The sequence below is a fragment of the Cervus elaphus genome, chromosome 30 (assembly GCF_910594005.1).
Source record: "Cervus elaphus chromosome 30, mCerEla1.1, whole genome shotgun sequence".
Lineage (NCBI taxonomy): Eukaryota > Metazoa > Chordata > Mammalia > Artiodactyla > Cervidae > Cervus > Cervus elaphus.
The window spans coordinates 85485941-85504678 of NC_057844.1; the positions used below are offsets into that span (position 1 = coordinate 85485941).

General features: G+C 52.8%; 1 protein-coding gene across 1 annotated transcript; it reads right to left on the bottom strand.

Annotated features, from left to right (window-relative positions):
- Positions 1-1408: 1408 nt before the first annotated feature.
- On the bottom strand, positions 1409-18545 carry PCID2 (PCI domain containing 2). The gene is made up of 14 exons (XM_043891685.1): positions 18415-18545; positions 16049-16138; positions 14601-14674; positions 13547-13612; positions 12433-12474; positions 11274-11328; positions 9198-9301; positions 8589-8664; positions 7976-8117; positions 6562-6662; positions 5535-5608; positions 5270-5395; positions 2917-3040; positions 1409-2026 (listed from the first exon to the last, which is right to left on the bottom strand). Exons 1-14 carry the CDS (start codon positions 18448-18450, stop codon positions 1937-1939), a joined length of 1200 nt encoding a protein of 399 aa, XP_043747620.1. The 5' UTR covers positions 18451-18545; the 3' UTR covers positions 1409-1936.
- Positions 18546-18738: the final 193 nt, after the last annotated feature.

Here is an 18738-nt window from a genome sequence, read left to right on the forward strand (position 1 = left end):
CCGCCGCCATTAATCTGCCATACAAATCTGTGTTTGCTGAGGCAGAAACCCTGCCTGATGCCTACAACAAACAGCAGGCAGACGCGGGGCTCGCCCTGCTGCGCTCATGGGCTGTACCTCCCTGGTGGCCCAGACAGGGAAGCCGCCTGCAGCACAGACCTGGGTCTGCCTCCTGGGTCGGGGGGATCCCCTGGAGAAGGGAATGGCTACCCACTCCAGTATTCTTGCCTGGAGGATTTCATGGACAGAGGAGCCTGGCGGGCTACAGTCCGTGGGATCACAGAGCCGGACATGACTGAGGAACTCACATTTTCACTTCCACTGAACACAGACCACTGCTGAGAACGCTGCAGGCCTGCAGGGCAGCTGAGGCACAGAATGAAAACTGCTCATCCATCACGTGTTAAATTAATAAAATGGTTACAAGTCACGTGAGGTAAGCAAATCAAAACAATAAAACTCAAGAAAAGGGAATGTGATTAGATGGCAGAGACTGTCTGCTTCTTTGGCATCAGTGTTCTCAAGGCCGGGCCGACCACTCTGCACAGGCTTCCAAACCAGTGGGAACGCAGCGGACTCGGGCCTGAGGTTCTGTTTCTTTCATTGTTTTGCCAACTACGACTTTGACCTCGTGTTATCGTTCGTTGTCACTCCTTGATTTTCAGTGTCACTACTTACTGGTCACAATGACAGTACCTGAAAGTGTTGAAAACACCCAGCTTTCCACACTACGAGATCCAGGCACATTCACAGAAGTCCAGGGTCTCCCTCCAAGGAGGATGCAGCGCTCATCCTAACGGGAGGCCATGCCTGACCCTGAGGAGCAGTGACGCTGCGAGGACAGCACCCCAAGAAACATGGAGAGACAGTCCCACCCTGGCGTCTGCACCTCCCCCAGGCCACACTCTCCTGCTCAGGGGACTGGTGGGGCTGGGGAGGCTGGTGACCAGACACCGACAGCAGGCCGCCCCCAGCACACCCCATCCCCGTGCCCAAGTCTGGACATGCCCGGGGCGGAGGCTACTTTCTGTGACTCAGGAGCCCGGCTTAGAGTGGATCCAACTCCACTTGGTTCTTTGGGGTCCTCACTCTCGGAACCCGGCTCCATCAGCCTGGAGAGGCCACCGAGCACCAGGTCAGATCCCGGGGTGACACGCCTTCAGGGTGGGTCGCAGGGCCCCAAAGAGCCCTCCAGATGAGCTGCATGGAGAAGCCGAGGACACGCTGCAGACTTCGGAGCAAACCAGGACGCTCAGTATGGCTGCTGGAGGGGCAGATGCGGGGGCACAGATGGGAGGCCTTGAGCAGGCCTCAGGGAGGGGGGTCCAAATCCCATGGCGGCCCCTCTCCACACAAAGGCCATAGCCCCCTCCAGACTCGGCACCTTTGCAAAGATGAGTCACTCCAGTCCATGAATTTTCTTCTTTAGTAAGTTTTTGCATAAACAGAGGAAATATGTGTAATCTGAAAAAAAAATAGCTATAGTACCTGGAAAATTTAAATCAAATTCAGCTTGTAAAAAGAAACATTAAGTTAACCAAACATTTTGATCACACAAAGTGTTCAAATTTAACATAAAATTAGATGTGTCCCGGATAATACAATAAAGAATATCCCATCTGTATAAATTTAAACACCTTTTTTTTTTTTTATATAGAAACAGTTACAAAGACGCCTTCACAAACAGTCCTCTTGAGAATAAACAGCAGCTGCCTGGGAGACGGAGTGGCCTTCGGGGAGTGTCACCAGCAGCCTGGCCAGCGGAGGCGGCAGCATTGAGGCCCGAGTCCCAGGCCTTTGTGATGGGGACGTTCGTCAGCCGTGATGCTGGGGATGTCATTCCCGGGACGAGACCTGAGAGGCTCCACTGCAGAGCACGCGCTCCGGGCGGGAGGAGGACCAGGATCAGCCTGCCCCTGTCATCGGGCCGGGGTCGTCAGCACACCGTGGACAGTGGGGGGAAGGGGTTCTGCTTGCTGACAACCAGCTTCTGGTGCTGGTGTGAGATGTAGCCTTTGATGTGACCCTAGAGGATGGGAGAGAGGGGGGCTCATGACTCTGAAGGTCAAGGCTGTCAGGGTGAGTGAGCTGGAGCCGGGGCACAGCGCCTCCCACCCCAAGGGCCCCAGCTATTGTGCGGTCAGCTCTCTGAGAGGAAAATGAGTGTGTGTACACACGCACACACATACACACACACACACACACACAGAGCACCCCCCCACCGACCCATCTATTGTTCAGTCAGCTCACTGAGAGGAAAACAAGTATGTGTACACACACACACACACACACAGTGCCCCCTACCCCCACCATCCCAGCTATCGTGCAGCCCGCGCGCGCGTGCGCACGCACACACAGACAGCACCCCCCACCCCCACCGCCCCAGCTATTGTGCAGTCAGCTCTCTGAGAGGAAAATGAGCGTGTGTAAACACACACACACACACACACACACAGCACCCCCCACCACCCCAGCTATTGCGCAGTCAGCTCGCTGAGGAAAAGGAGCGTGTGTGTACACACACACACACACACACACACACACACACACACACACACAGCACTCCCCACCCCCACCGCCCCAGCTATTGTGCGGTCAGCTCTCTGAGAGAGGAAAATGAGTGTGTGTAAACACACACACACAGACACAGCGCCCCCCACCGCCCCAGCTATCGTGCAGTCAGCTCGCTGAGAGGAAAAGGAGCGTGTGTACACACGCACACGCGCGCGCGCGCACACACACACACACACAGCGCCCCCCACCCCCACCGCCCCAGCTATTGAGTGGTCAGCTCGCTGAGAGGAAAAGGAGTGTGTGTGTACACACACACACACACACACACCAGCCCCACCACGCCCTCTGAGGACATGGACATGGCGGGTACCAGACCCCCCAGCCTGGACGGAGCCCACACACCATGTAGATAAGGTTGGCCAGGATGCACTGGACCTCGGCGATGTCCACGTCCTCCACCTGCATGAACTTCAAGGCCACCAGGAATGCGTCCAGGGACAGTTGGTGGGTCTTGAGCAGCAAGTACCTGGAAGAGGCAGAGCTCAGGCTGTTGCTGACAGGAGGCAAGTGGGCAGGAGACCCTCTACTCGGGAGGAACACAGCACCTCCCACCCGCCAGGAGCCTCGGAAAACAAGAGCTTCCGGGTGTAACTGACGTTCCCACTTAAAGAGCCACCAGTACAAGTACACTCAACCACTTCCTTGAATCTCAGATGCTTCCATTCTCACATTTCAACACCCCTCAAGTTGGGAAGCACCTGACAGGGACTGTCAGGGATCTGATGACCTGCGGGTCTCTCTAACCTGGACGTGATCCTCACAGCAGAGTATGACCGAGATCCTGCTGGGACCAGGCCTCGGACAAGAGCCCACTTCGGAGTCCCACAAAAAGAGCAACTTCCTGACGCACAGGAGTGGCGGGAGGGTCAGCGGGTCACGAGTAAAGGAAACAGGGACCAATGCCACGCTCTGAGCATAGTGTAGGTGGGTGCTCAGGGCTGGTGTCAGAACTCCTGCCAGAGTCCCCGCTTCACACAGCCCGAGCTATTGCGCCTACTCCCTCAGCCGGGTGCTCCCTCGCCTGGGCACTCCCTCACCCGGGCCCTCCTTCACCAGGACCTGCGCGCTCCCTCACCCGGGCCTGCGCGCTCCCTCACCCGGGCCTGCGCGCTCCCTCATCCTGGCCTGCGCGCTCCCTCACCCGGGCCTGCGCGCTCCCTCATCCTGGCCTGCGCACTCCCTCACCCGGGCCTGCGCACTCCCTCATCCTGGCCTGCGCACTCCCTCATCCTGGCCTGCGCGATCCCTCATCCTGGCCTGCGCACTCCCTCATCCTGGCCTGCGCACTCCCTCACCCGCCTGCGCGCTCCCTCACCCGGGCCTGCGCGCTCCCTCACCCGGGCCTGCGCGCTCCCTCATCCTGGCCTGCGCACTCCCTCACCCAGGCCTGCGCACTCCCTCACCCGCCTGCGCACTCCCTCATCCTGGCCTACGTGCTCCCTCACCAGGGCCTGCGCGCTCCCTCATCCTGGCCTGCGCACTCCCTCACCCTGGCCTGCGCACTCCCTCACCCGCCTGTGCACTCCCTCATCCTGGCCTGCGCGCTCCCTCACCCTGGCCTGCGCACTCCCTCACCCGGGCCTGCGCACTCCCTCACCCGCCTGCGCACTCCCTCATCCTGGCCTATGCGCTCCCTCATCCTGGCCTGCGCACTCCCTCACCCGGGTGTTCTCTCAGTCTGGCGCTCCCTCACCCGCCTGCGCGCTCCCTCACCAGGCCCTGCGCGCTCCCTCATCCTGGCCTGCGCGCTCCCTCAGCCGCCTGCGCACTCCCTCATCCTGGCCTGCGCACTCCCTCACCCGGGTGTTCTCTCAGTCTGGCGCTCCCTCATCCTGGCCTGCGCACTCCCTCATCCTGGCCTGCGCACTCCCTCACCTGGGCCTGCGCGCTCCCTCACCAGGCCCTGCGCGCTCCCTCACCAGGCCCTGCGCGCTCCCTCATCCTGGCCTGCGCACTCCCTCACCCTGGCCTGCGCGCTCCCTCACCCGGGCCTGCAGGCTCCCTCATCCTGGCCTGCGCGCTCCCTCATCCTGGCCTGCGCACTCCCTCACCTGGGTGTTCTCTCAGTCTGGCGCTCCCTCACCCGCCTGCGCACTCCCTCATCCTGGCCTGCGCGCTCCCTCACCCGGGCCTGCGCACTCCCTCACCCGGGCCTGCGCGCTCCCTCATCCTGGCCTGCGCGCTCCCTCACCCGGGCCTGCGCGCTCCCTCATCCTGGCCTGCGCACTCCCTCACCTGGGCCTGCGCGCTCCCTCACCCGGGTGTTCTCTCAGTCTGGCGCTCCCTCACCCGGGCCTGCGCGCTCCCTCATCCAGGCGCTCCCTCACCTGGGTGTTCTCTCAGTCTGGAGCTCCCTCACCCAGGTGTTCTCTCAGTCTGGCGCTCCCTCATCCTGGCCTGCGCGCTCCCTCATCCAGGCGCTCCCTCATCCGGACGCTCCCTCACCTGGGTGTTCTCTCAGTCTGGCGCTCCGTCACCCAGGCCATGGGCGCTCCCTCACCTGGGCCTGCATGCCAGGGCGTTCTCTCAGTCTAGCGCTCCCTCACTCAGGCGCTCCCTCACTCGGGTGCGCTCTCCCCTGGGCCCCGTGCCCTCCCTCAGCTGTGCACTCCCTCGCCTGGACAGCACCAGCACCAAGGCTCGGGGCTGCAGATCAACTTCATTCCATAGAATCAGGAAGGCAGGCTGTGCTCACACTTTCTTGAAGAGATTCCTGTAGGTGATTATCTTCAGCTTCTCGAGGATGAGGAAGATGCCGCAGCGGATGAAGAAGGTCTCATGCGCGGCCAAGGCCTCGTTCAGGAGGAGGAGGTTGCCTTCACTGGGCCACAGAGACGTGCAGACGCAGGCAGGGCGCCGCCCAGGACAGGAGACAGGACCCCGTTAGTTCCCTGGAAACACGGGGACCTCTGCACAGACTTTATATTCTAAACGGCCCCCGAGGGAAGAGAAGAAGCTACCTCACGGCTCTGGTCACCTCCGCAAACTGCATGAGATGGTACTTCCTCAGAAGCTCTACAGTTGGCATGTGGCCCTGAGACAGAGTAATTTTCCAAAATAAGAACCTTCTCATTTTAAACAGAACTGTCTTTGATAAAAACCCTTACCAAGTTTTAAAAACTTTTAACCTGTGTTTCTCAGACTTTCTTCCTAAGTAACTGAACAAGAAACGCGTCCTAGCCAACTGGGAAAAAAACATGCTGGTTCAGAAATCAGAAAACCTGGCACCAACACAGCTCTGCCAACAGTGACGTGTGACCCTGACCTCAACCTTCTTGCTAGCGATCACAGGAACGGGTGGCACCTGAAGGAACACTAGGCTACAACTAAGGGATTCAGACCCAGCTTCCAGAACAACGAGCTGAAAACCCAAGACTGGCTGTTCCACAAAGTTGGGTGAGCCGTGGGGAGGGGTGTGGCATTCTCTCCTCCCCACCACACACCGTCCAGAGCTGGGTGAGTTTTAACTGTGTGTGTGTGCTGCTTTGACAATTTTTAAGAAACTTCAATGGGAGGAAAGGAAGCCCTATCGCTGTGAGAATGTTTTAGTCAATTAACTTGCTAGTTACTTGTCTTTTTTTTTTTTTTTTTTACAAATACCAAAAACAACTTTCAGTGACCAAGTGAGACACCCAGACAGAATGATCTTTTTCTCTCTTGGTTAATCCAGCTCTATTATTCTAGATTTTCAGGAGTAACAGACATAACATGCACTATTTTACCTGTCTTACATATGTTAAACCTTTGAGTGAGGTAATTTTAGGAAAAAGGAAACAAAAACAGACAAGCCTTTCCAGAAGGATCTGGAAGTGTCAGTCAAGAGAAGAGTGGTTTGGGTCACACCCGAGGCTTGTTCCTCCTCTGTTCTGAGAGTGCACTCACATGTGGCTCAGACCGAGACCCACCACACACCATGAGCTATGCTGTGAAATGACTACGCATTCCTTGTAAGGGACAGGCCCCCAGAGAGCTGGAGAGACCACTTACCAGGAGCATCTTCACAGGAAGCAGGTAAATGAGGACCATTCTTTTGTTCTTTTGGCTGGAACGATGGCAGTGCTCAAAAGCAAAGGACAGGTACTCCTCAGCTGCAGAGTCGACCACAGACACGGTCACCACAGTCCCCGCCCTGTGCCTGGAGCTACACCCGCCCTTACACAAGGGCCCAAAGGTTTCAGAGGCAACAATGTCTACCATCAACATTAACAGATTATTTTCCACAGGGTCAGCTATTTTTCAAAAATATCCAGAAGAGCACTCAGTGAAGATTCAGAGGAGAAGCAAAGCAATGCCTTCAGAGACTTCAACTGAGTATACAGCTGACCTGAATGGGGCAGGTCTGTTCCGCATGGGTGCCCTGCACGTGGGTGTTTCTGATTGTAAACGCTACGATACTGCTCCGTCTGTGGCTGCTGATCATGAATGCAGAGTAACCAAAGACACAGGGCTGACCATGAGTCAATTGTGGATTAACCCTCTCGCTGTTCAGCTATTCCAACGCTTCATATTTTAGGGGAAAGAAAAAGGACCAAGGAAAGTCCCCTTTCAAAAGTTGTATGTACTGAAAGCAAGCTCCAGGAGTTGGTGATGGACAGGGAAGCCTGGCGTGCTGCAGTTCATGGGGTCGCAAAGAATCGGACATGACTGAGCGACTGAACTGATGTATTGAAAACTCTGTGAAAGGAAATGAAAAGTTGGTCTGTACAACCCCACGGAATAAAAAAAAGAGCTCTCATTATGAAAGAGCTGTTCTTTCTGTCATCAGAGCCTCTGTGGCTATTGACACATGGAGTGAAAAGACTCTTACGTCTCATATGGTACCTGAAGTCACATGGCTTCGCGTGTGAGTAACTGTCAAGGAAGTGAGTTTAAAAAGTCTCATTTGAGAATAAGAGAAGAATCATAAAGGACCACCATATACCGGCCACTCCAAACTCTCAGAAAGAAAAAACAGCCTCCCAGTCTCGAGAAAGCGAAGGACACAAACCACACAACATGGTTTCGTGAAAGGGCAGCTTGGATGTGGCACCGACCCGCTGCCCCCAGCCACAGGCACCGAGGCTGACACCAGCGCAAGGGCACGTCCCGAGGCTGGAGACAAGCTACGAGCTGCCCCATCTCCACGTCCCATGCCGACAGGGCCCACTGAGGCCACAGGGAAGCACTGAGCACGGCCCACACGTGGGACAGAGGTGCGTGGTTTCCTCTCCCAGGAAAGGACACAGCGGTGACCCGCTCAGAGACCTGGTGCCGAGCAAGAAACGCAAATGGGATTTTCCTTTATGGAACTGACTTGGTGTCAGAGCAACGCTGCTTGGATGCAGTGGACACCATGTCCACCTCCACACCAGAAGGCACGAAGGTGCTCTGGACCCCTGGCTGCTTGGCAGCAGCAACGCACCTTGCTTAAAGTCGCTGTCGAACATGGCCTTGCGCCCCACGTAGTACCTATAGGTCACCCTCTGGGCCGTGCTATAGTCGTCCTTCAGGTTTGAGCTGTCGATGGCTCTGATGAGCGGTTTACACAGATGGAGCTTGTTGATCTAGAACAAGTAAGAATCCACTCCAGACTGTCTTCCAGATAAACAGGCAGGATAGCCACCAATCCCTGGTCACTAAGGACACGCCTCCTGAGGTGGGTTCACATGATCAGAACTGAGGGCTCACTAAGGACACAGCACACCGCTGCTCCATCCAAACCAGGCCACCGGGGAACGCCCACCTGCAGAGGAGCTGACCAGACATGCTCCCCACCTGACCACACCATTGTCACACCTGGACCTGTGTGAGGTGCCAGCACTTGGTTCCCTGAAGCCTCAGAGGGTGGAGGTGAACATAGATGATGAGTGCAGAGCACCAAAACAGTCCCTGCACCCAGAGGCCCTCAACCAACACCAGCCCCCAGGACTGTGTGTGGCTGGTGGGCACTGATTCTCAAGCCAGGCCTGGCAGGCCGGCTGACAAGGGAGAGAAATGCTCTCTGGGAAGACAGGCAGAATTCAAGCAGAGTTTACCTTAAAATAAATCTTGAATAACTGATTCACCAGAAACAGCATTCCCCACTTCTTGGAATCCTCTATACCAGCACGACTGCAGGGAAAATGATGTTTTAAAGGTTACATAGGAAACAAAAATTGTATGTACAAATCAGAAAGCAAACTTCCAAAACAAATTCGCATCCTGAGATAAAACCCCACAGTTCAAGTCAAATTCATGAAAGAATGTTACACTACAAAGGTAGATGTCTCCTCTGACAGGTAAACCTGGAGAGATTGCCCCAGGAGTTCTGACACTGGCTGAGCATCTGGGGGGCAGCAGATGAAAACCACTCCATCTGCAGCAATGTTGTGTAAGAGCGGACTGTTATCAAGCATTTGTGACACGTGGTGAAAGTATTTTCTCTTGTCATTACAACATCATGAACCACTGAGACACAACACATGAATTTCAGAAAGCATGAGACCCAGCATGCTGGCCAAGTGGGCCCAGAGGCGTGGTGCCCGATGTGTGCTGAGCACGAAAGAGGATTCCTTTCTCTTATCCTTTACCAAGCAACAGATTATTCAAAGCAGAAATGACCATGGCTGTGCGGCTACGGCCACAGCCGCCCGCCCCGGACTCACGTGTCGCTGGCACAGACGCGGAAGCAGCCCATCAGCAGCTCGGCCGCCTTCTCCAGCATGTCCCCCACTTTGCTCTTCCCCTTCTTCACCAGCTGCTGGTCTGCCTGACAGGAAGTAAAAGGCTTCAATTTTCATCTCCTCTTGATTCTTCAATTAGAAAGAAAATCACCACACAGCCAGAAGAGACCCTCTAGGCTGTGCTGCGGTGTTTCTCAAAACTGTGGTGTCTACCGCTTGTTCCAACTTTCTACAGGCCACATGGCTCTTCAACCAATTCAGACCAGTGCGCTGGTCACTGAGTTTTTAAGCCTGTGTTGCCCAAGCCATATGCTACTAAGAGGCCTTTTCTTACTTGGCACAAACCCTCTGACCTGTCTCGCAGACGACATGGAGGGGACAGCACAGAGAAGGCAGCAGGAGGCAGTGTGGGCACCCTCCCGCATCCTCAACACGCAGGCCCGAGTCCCCCCTCTACCGACCAGCACAGTGAGCTTCACTTCAGAGTCGGTGACAATGCAGTGAACGTGTCAGTGAGTCTTGGTCCTTGAATACACACGTAGTTTTTAGTGTTCCTTGTGATGAAGCAGGAAGCATGCACACAGCAAGTCTGTTTTTTAAGGTAAAGCACCAGGGCCACTGTTGTGGCCACAGCTGGACAGGGAACAGACAGCTGCAGAGCCTGGTCGGCCAGTGTGGACCGCCGGCCAGCATGAGTCTCCAGAAAGTGAAGGACACAGGCCTGTCCCACCAGGAAACACTGACAGTACTTCCCAATGACAACATTCGCACGTGCAAGAAAAACTTAGAATTTTGGAAAACTTGTACTGACCACCAAGAGCCTGGCAGCTTTTCATTACTTCAAGATGTCTCTGAGGAGGTCACTGGATATACTAACAAAGGTAGAGTTTTCCTGGATTTCATTTTTTACATAATGAAATACGTCAACATTTGGAATGTCTGAGCAGCTCAGTGATTGAAATGTTTCCAGATCATCAAAATTTTGTTGGACGTCACAAAATCCTGCAGGGCTGGAAGATCCATCCACACCACTGGGGTTGGAGGTCACACTGCCGGCCTCAGAGGCCACACTGTGACCAACAGTAAAAACCATTCCTGGAGCCTGAAAAGGTGCCGGTCAGACAAGGACGTCAGCAATCACCTGGAAAGGCTATCAGAACAGGCCTCCCACTTCCACCCACGTCTGTGTGAAGCCAGACTGCTGCACATACTCAACCAAAATGATGCCCAGCAGAGTGACCGCAGAAGCAGATGCGAGAATCTGAGTGTCTCCCTTCTATTTAGGAAGTCAGTGATGTTACCGTGTAAAAGGTTTATTACTTTAGATGCGTAACTACACTAAGGATGGATGTAAACTACACAAGCAGAAGCTTTGGCAGAACCTTTGGGCTTGACGGTTTCTGTGTAAGTTATTTTGGTTCCACGGCTTCCATTCGAGGCTGTTTGACGTCTTCCATTTCTTTGTGGAGACGTCTGTTTCAGCCCTTGCTCTTGCTCCGGGGGTTTTACCACAAGCGGCGGGTGTGGAATCCCATCAGGGACCTGGCCCGCTGTGCCCGGATCCAGGACGCCCAGGAGACAAGAAGGACAGGCAGGGAGCTCGCCGCTCTGCGCTTCCCACCTCTCAGAGCCTCACCAGCCTTGAAGTCCCCAGCAGCGGGGAGAGGAGACACGTGACTGTGTCCACCTGTCCACAACCAGACGTTAGTGACGGCTTTTGACCCAGTAAAGGGATGTGTGGACCAAAGAGTTAGGAACCGCTGCTCCCTGACCAGCTGATGCTGCCGGGAAAATGGACGCGTCAAGTCCAGTCCTTTGCCTCCGCACAGCAGAGAGGCCCCTGGCTCCGCCGAGTCCAGCAAGGTGGCACCAGGCGTGTCTTCACGGCAGACGCGGGCAGTCCCTCAGCAGTGAGCCAAGCCACCCCACTTTGTTGCTTTCTGCACCAGGGGTGTCCCGACCCCACGCACACCCCAAAACTTGTGGGAGGAGTGACATGAAATTAAGCAACAGGTACAGTGAGTTTGGGTTTAAAACAGTGACAGAAACCATACTTACATTGTTGGCAAATATTCGAAGGTCCAGGGCCACTGCATACATGACAGGCAGAGCCCTATGGGGCAAAAAGAAGTGTGTGTGAGGCTCTGAGGTCAGAGGCTCCCTCACCAGCGCTGGGGACACCCAGGGCCCCCACCCGGACGGGAGAGCCCCACCCCCATGGCCCCGTGGTCCTCCCCTCACCTTCCTTCCAGGAGCTGCAGCCCCTCCTGGTCTGTGCATCTGGCCGGAAGAGCTCTGCACCCACTAACCCAGCCTCCCCAGAGGCCAGGGCCTCAGCCCTGACTGCCCCCACCCCACGCTGGGCCAGGAATTCTCCTTCCCCTCAGCCCCACCACCACCTAAATGGCTCCATGAAAACAAGATGTGTGGTTCAGAATGATCTCCTAACAGGGCCCAAGGTATGCAGCAGACAGATGTCGTCAAAAGACTTATAAAATCTAGCCGGCAGTGTCAGTTTCACATGTAAGACAGATCTTCAGTCAAAACTTTTTTTTTTGGTAAAAGGTATCTGTAAGTCTTCAGTTACTTTAGTATAAACAAAATTTCAGTATTTACCGAGACTTTTAATAAATCACAAGACAGTTTAAGATAACCCAAATATTCTGTATCTGTCATCCCAAATGAACTGTAGTTGATCTACATCTTTTATCCAAGTTTAAAACCAAAAAGTGAAAGTGAAAATTGCTCAGTCATGTCCGACTCTTTGCAACCCCAAGGACTTCTCCAGGCCAGAATACTGGAGTGGGTAGCCGTTCCCTCCTCCAAAGGATCTTCCCAACCCGGGATTCAAACCCAGGTTTCCTGCATTGCAGGTAGATTCTTTACCAGCTGAGCCACCAGGGAAGCCCAAGTAACATCAAAATTGACAAAGGAAAAAAAGTAGTATTTAATAAATACCTGGGGGCATGGAATGGCTGAAACAATACTTCTTATTTACAGAAAAACACTGGACATAATCTGGCTGACCTGCCATTTAAGTTTACACTGACTATTAAAATTCCAGTATCTGTGTTGATATCATCCTACGTCAACACACAGTATCAAATACCAACACAGAAAATACATATTTATTTAGAGTAAATCTTTTAAAAACTCCTGCTTTTGATAAAGAGAAAAAGCCATTTGCTCATTTCCAGCTCTTTCTGTTTGTACTTACCAGTTTTCTTCTTTGTGGGCCTGAAACGCTCGTAGGAATGATGTACTATGTTAAGGAAGGCCCTAAATAAAAAGTTCAGGTGATGCTACAAGTGAAAGGATGCCGAACAACACGTTCTGAACTGTAAGGGCTCCAGCTCACCACTCAGAAGGTTATGTGCCACAGCAGTAGGTTTTCGAAGGAAAGAAACACATAAGCCCGCATTACAGACACCTGAGTGTCATTCGGGATAAGTAAATACACTGATTTCACACATCTTTTCCCCAAAGTAAGAAAAACACTATTGTTTGAAGATTTTTTAAATTGGCAATTTCACACATTTTGTTTGGTTTCTCTGAGTCCTGATCATCATAAGTTACATATAATGTGCTTAGAATCTCTAGTATAAAGTCTATTTCATTGATTACAAAAGTCTTTAATTCAAACGAGATTCAGTTGGTCAGTAACCAATTCTCTCCTGTGCATACTAAACAAGATGACTGAAAAGTAAGCAACTGGAGGGAGTTCCCAGGTGGCCCAGTGGTTAGGACTTGGTACCTTCACTGCCGGGACCTGGGTTCCATTCCTGGTCAGGAAACTAAGATCCCACAAACCATGCAGTGAGGTCAAAAAAAAAAAAAAAAAAAAATCAACTAAAGTCTGGAGATGCACATAAGCCTGAGAACACCCATTGGCCACAGCTGCAGCCAGGAGATATCCCTGCAGTGATGAGAGCTGGAGCCAGCCTGACCAAGGCCTCAGCGGGGTCCACTCCTCCCCCTGGGCCAGTCTGGATCTGGGAGTTCTTCCATTTCCACAAGGGGACTAACCCATCCCTTAACTACATGCAATTGCTTTAAAGGCAACAAAATACTATTCTTCACAATAGGATTAAATAAAACTCTTAATCATAACCAATGCTCTTCCCTACTGCGTGACTGAACACCAGTATGAAAGCTCAAACTAAGTTTAAGCACCTGAGTGGAGCAGCTAAATGAATTTCTCTTCCAAAAGGTTTTAATTCTCCCTAATTAAAGGTATGACTCAAACTGGTCTGATGTTTCGAGATCTCAACCCCCAGGTAACCCGCTGCGTCTGTCACACACTGAACAGGAACGCACACGACAAAAGATATTGGACGATGACGGTCTGGCACTTGTAGGCCTCGATGAAGTCGTGGTTCCCCACCGCATACGTGCACCTGCAGAGCGGGCAGAGGGGACTGAGGACGAGGGGCAGAGTGCTGAGAACCAGGCGCAAGCCACGTGGCTGCATGGCTCACGGCTGTCACAAACACCCTGCTCTCTACTGGCCCAGAGCCAAGCCGGAGCTCCTGCTAGCAGATCACAGAGAAGCTCACAGGAGACCACTGGGTGTAAAAGGAAGTCTTTCCAGTCCCAGAAGGAGAAGCTGAGCTGCAGAGGTTCCGCTACTAACATAACAGTGGCCCTTCCAGGGCATCAGCAGGCGAGGACGCTGCACCCAGATGCCTGCTGGTAGCGTCAGCATCAGTCAGTCCCTCCCCAAGCCCAAGCCTCCACTGCACACGGCACAGATCTAGGAAGATGCTTCAGGAACACAGTGGCACTCCAACTCTTCCAGAGATCTCAGGGGGGCCACGTCTACTCCGTCACTGCAGTCCTCTGCCGGAGACACTGGTGGAGCGTGTCAGCAGGAGGACAGTCCAGACCACACGCTTTAGGACCCATAGCTTGGCCTGAATCGAGGCTTCAGAGGTGAAAATAGCAGACAGGACATGTAAATAAAAAGCAAAATTTCATTTGCTCCTCTCTGATCCAGTTTCTTTTCCAGTTCAAGGCAAAGAGGTTAAAAACCGGGTGTTTCCATGAAAAACGCCAGTGGGCTCCACACCCTTCTGAGTAAAGACCACCACACAGCCAGTGGGAGGAGCATCAAACGCTTCCTCGAGATTACAGGGGACACAGACACACAATCACCATTTCATTAACTTTTAAAACACACGTGGTCCCTGAGATGGAAAAGTTTATTAAATTTTAAAGTATTTTAAACTTCACACGATTTTCACAGGTTTTACCAAAGTGCAATTACAAACATACTTTTCTACTTTTTCAAAGGAAATTTTTCAACACTTCAAGATGGTGTAAAAACCCCTAATCAAGACAGCAACCTCCAGACTTGCTTGTTTTCCTACCTCAACCATGGCTTACCTTAAGTGAGCTGCAAACATTTCGTCATAAGGGGGCTCCAAGACTTGTTGACACTTCTCTTCTGGAGAGGCCATCTGAATGCCAATAAGAAAAATGGTAAAAAGAAAATTAACTGGGACAGAAAGAATGCAATGCAAAGGAAGAGATTCAGACAAACCTTTGTTTCAAGAGAATTTACACTTTACAGTTGACAGAAGCTCTTCACACTTTAGCAATTCAAAAAAAAAGGTTCATTACCTCCATACATGTCTATCAAGCCCGACCTGCACACAGGAGATGAACGTGGTCTGCTTTGTCTACCACAGGTCAGGAAGCACTCTAGGCGTGCTCACAGATGTCTTTGTGTGTTTATTAAGCAGCTACTACGTGCCTAACAAACATAGGTCGCTCATGTGAGGTCAAAGGAGCTGGAAACGATGCCTGGGGGGAGGGGAGATGGGGGGGTTCTCACCTCCTGCTGACAGACTGCCCACTCAGGAGTCCTGGGGGATGGCAGACACTCACCTGTCACCTGCCCTCTCCTCTCAGCGGCCAGATTTTAGATAATGTGTAACAGGACAGCTTACACAACAAGAAAGGGACTGGGGAACTCTACTCTGGCACCATAACTATACTTGCATATTCATGTCAATAAAAGTGAGAGGGGAGATGACAACATGGGAAAGGTCACCGCTCCACAGTCTCTGACGAAATGACTGGGTAGACGGAGGCCGCCAGTAAAGGGAGCCGCAGATGGAAGGTTAGGCGGAGTTGTGTAACGAAGGGATCAGCCTCAGGTCACATGTGGGGCTACCTGCCAGCAAGCAACCTGAGACCCACCAAGACTGCAGGCACTTTCTTTCAAAAGCGAAGTTTAGCTCCCGGTAGAACACACTCCGATATGTAATGCCAATCGACGAGGAAGTGGGCACTACTTCAACAAGGTTTCAACAGTGCTTTACACAGAAGCTTCTACCTGGACACCATCTATCATCTGAATCAAGGATGCTTACATTTGAGAGCAGGGCCTGGCAGACATTCGCATAAAGAGCCAGCCAGGAAATGCTGCAGGCTCTGCGGGCCCAGGTCTGCCTCTGTGGCCACAGGCACAAAACCTCACTGGCAGCAACACCACACGGCTGTGGACTTCAGGGACAGACAGGCCTGCCAGAGCCCGAGCCCACCGCCTGTCTGCTGATCACCTTGCCACCCTGCTGCGCTTCTCTGAGCCCGGGAGAGTCCTGCGGCAATTATAGGCAGGAAAACAAGCACAAACCTCAGTACAGGTTCTGACACACGATACTCAATTAATGTTCAATAAATGAACTGAAATTAGGTAAACTGTGAAGGAACTTGGTGATTTTCAAACAAGAATGGCAACAGTATTCTTCCAGCTCACACCCTAAACTTAGGAAGGTGGTGACCCAGTGACCCTCTCAGACATCTATGTGCGTGGCCCCCCCACCTACCTGAAGCCGCGGGTTGGCAACATGAGGATGCTTGAAAGACACCAGCTCTGCAAGGGATGCCCCATCTCTGGTGTCAATTGCTTCATACACCTGAAGTGTTTGGAAAGAGAAGAGCTGTTAAGTGGAAAGTGAAACACTTAACCCCAACAGAACCTAGACAACACACTGCACCACTTTCCCGTGCTTTGAAAGGAGTGGAGGCATAATCAGTACCCTCCATAGTGAGCAAATAATCACTGCATTTCAAAATGAGATCTGGAGGCAAACAGGTGACTTACCATTAAAAACAATGAAAAAGCAGAATCAGCCAGTGGTTTATTATTTGCTTATTAAAGAGGGTTAGTTAGGCCAGTTTACTCAGTCATACTAATAAACATTTGAAAATCCACTTATTCAGCTAATGAAAAAGAAAAACAAGCTTGAAAACCACATATGTTCAAAATGGAAAGGCACTGCATGTGTTCTGCCAGCATCCAAGAAACTAACAAGAGACCTTACGAGCTTATGAAGGTGAAATCAAACTCCAGACCCAAAAGCCAATGGACGTTATCAGAGACCACGGGAAATGCAAGACATACGACTTGTCCACAGGTGGCCCTGGCCAAGGAGGCTGCAAAGGTGTGAATTAAGTCTAAGCTGACAAGGTCACTGAAATTCAAGATACAATAAATTTGGAAGCAAAGGAATAGGCAGGTTCTGACTCAGAAAGGAAATGGGTGAAACCTGGGCTAACAGAGATAGTGAGCCTGGTGTCAGAGCATGGACTCTGGGGCCAGGATTCCTGGTCTGAATGTATCACCTACTTGCCCAGTGACCCTAGAGAGTCACTTAACCTGCTCTGTGAAATAGGGTTTGTAATGATTCAACCTCCTAGGAAAACGGTGATGGTGGCAAGCTACCTCCCCCAACTCTGCAGTTAGGTGTGGGCAAGAAAATTGTGAGTAATATAAAAATGTACAGAAAACACAACGTTTATATACAAAAGATAAGATATAAAAAAGCATAAACTTCTAGAGATTCTATATCCACATTGGTTTTCAAATGTCTGTGTTCTTGTTCAACTTTATATAAAAACTGGTATTGAAAAATGTTAACTCTGCAAAGATAAGGCCAAGGTAGACATATCCTTAAAGAAAAAGTCTTAGGCCTCAACCAGAAGAATGCAAACGAATGTATTATATTTGCAAGCTTTAAGTTAAAACAAAGGCATGTATTTGTATTTTCATGATTCTTGTTGTAACCAGTTTTCTCAATGAACCATTAACCATTAAGCTAATAGTTCTAATCTTGTTATTACTATATTCAACTGCCAACTAGGTATCTTTGCCTGGTTGTCAACCGACACCTCCAACACAACAGGTCCAGAATAATTTATTTTTCCTTTAAAACCGGTTCTGCTCATCTGCTGTCAAGCTAGAAACCTGGCAATGATTCTTGATTCCTCCAGGTGCCCCAACCACAGGCCTTTACTCACTGAGTCCTGGCAGTCTTCAGATATTTTTTAAAGTCCACGCCCACCCCACCCCCCTTTCCTTAATCCTATTACCAGGGTTCTAGCTCTGCCAATTAGCATAGCTCAGAGGAAAGACTGTGTTAGTCGTTCATTCGTGTCCTAGTCTTGGCGACCCCATGGACTGTAGCCTGCTAGACCCCTCTGTCCATGGGATTCTCCAAGCAAGAATACTGGAGTGGGCTGTCATTCCCTTCTCCAGGGGATCTTCCCGACCCAGGGATCGAACCTGGCTCTCCTGCATTGCAGGTGGATTCTTTACTGTCTGAGCCACCAGGGAAGCCCTCACAGTGTTTATGCTGGGCTGTGTTTAGTCGCTCAGTCGTGTCTGAGTCTTTGGGACTCAGCAGCCCACCAGGCTCCTCTGTCCATGGGATTCTCCAGGTCAGAATACTGGAGTGGGTTGCCATGCCCTCCGCCAGGGGATCTTCCCCATCCAGGGAGCGAACCTGGGTCTCCTGTATCGCAGGCGGATTCTTTACCGTCTGAGCTATCAGAGAAGCCCTGCTTTCAGCAAAGACTGTAGGCTTTGAATCCGTCGATGCCTGTGTTCGCGCTGTGCTCCTGCGTTTACAGGCTGTGTGGACACAGCCCTGAGAGACACAATTACCGAAGGACGCAAGCCCGCCGGGCGCGGCCCGCTCGCAGGCGGACCCCGGCTCTCTCCTTCCCCGGCTCCCACCGCGGACGTGGCCAGCCCCCAGGACACACACCGGGTCTGCCTGCCGTCCGGCGGCCGACGGCGCGGGCGCAGCCGGCGAAAAGAACCCCCCGCCCCCCCAGGCTCCAGCTGCAGCGCACGGGAAAAGGCAGCGGGCGGGCAGTCAGCAGGCGGTCCGCAGACCGGGAAGCTTACCTGCTGCAGGTACTGGTTGATGGTGATGTGCGCCATGGTCGCGCCCGCCGCCGCCGCCGCCGCGCGTCACTTCCGGGCCGCGGTCCGGCCCCGACCCCGCGCCCCCGGCCCCGCCTTCCGCGCGCGTTGGTTCCGGAGGCGGTGTGTGCGCCGGAGCGCGAGCCCCGGGCCGGCATGGCGGCGCGCCCGGGCTGAGGACGGTCGGGGACTGCGCTGCGACTCCCTTCTCCCCTCGCGCGACCGCCTCATTGGCGCCGCGGGTGCCCGGGCCCGCCGCTCCCTTAGCCGCTGCGGGTTCCTCACGGGCCGCGGCGGACGCGGACT

Coding starts and splice junctions, on each gene's coding strand:
- PCID2 (XM_043891685.1), bottom strand. CDS start 18,450: ATGGCGCACATCACCATCAACCAGTACCTGCAGCAG. Junction 12,475..13,546: donor TGCCAGACCGTCATCGTCCA/ATATCTTTTGTC, acceptor TTAACATAGTAC/ATCATTCCTACGAGCGTTTC. Junction 5,609..6,561: donor TTCCTGTGAAGATGCTCCTG/GTAAGTGGTCTC, acceptor ACTCTGTCTCAG/GGCCACATGCCAACTGTAGA.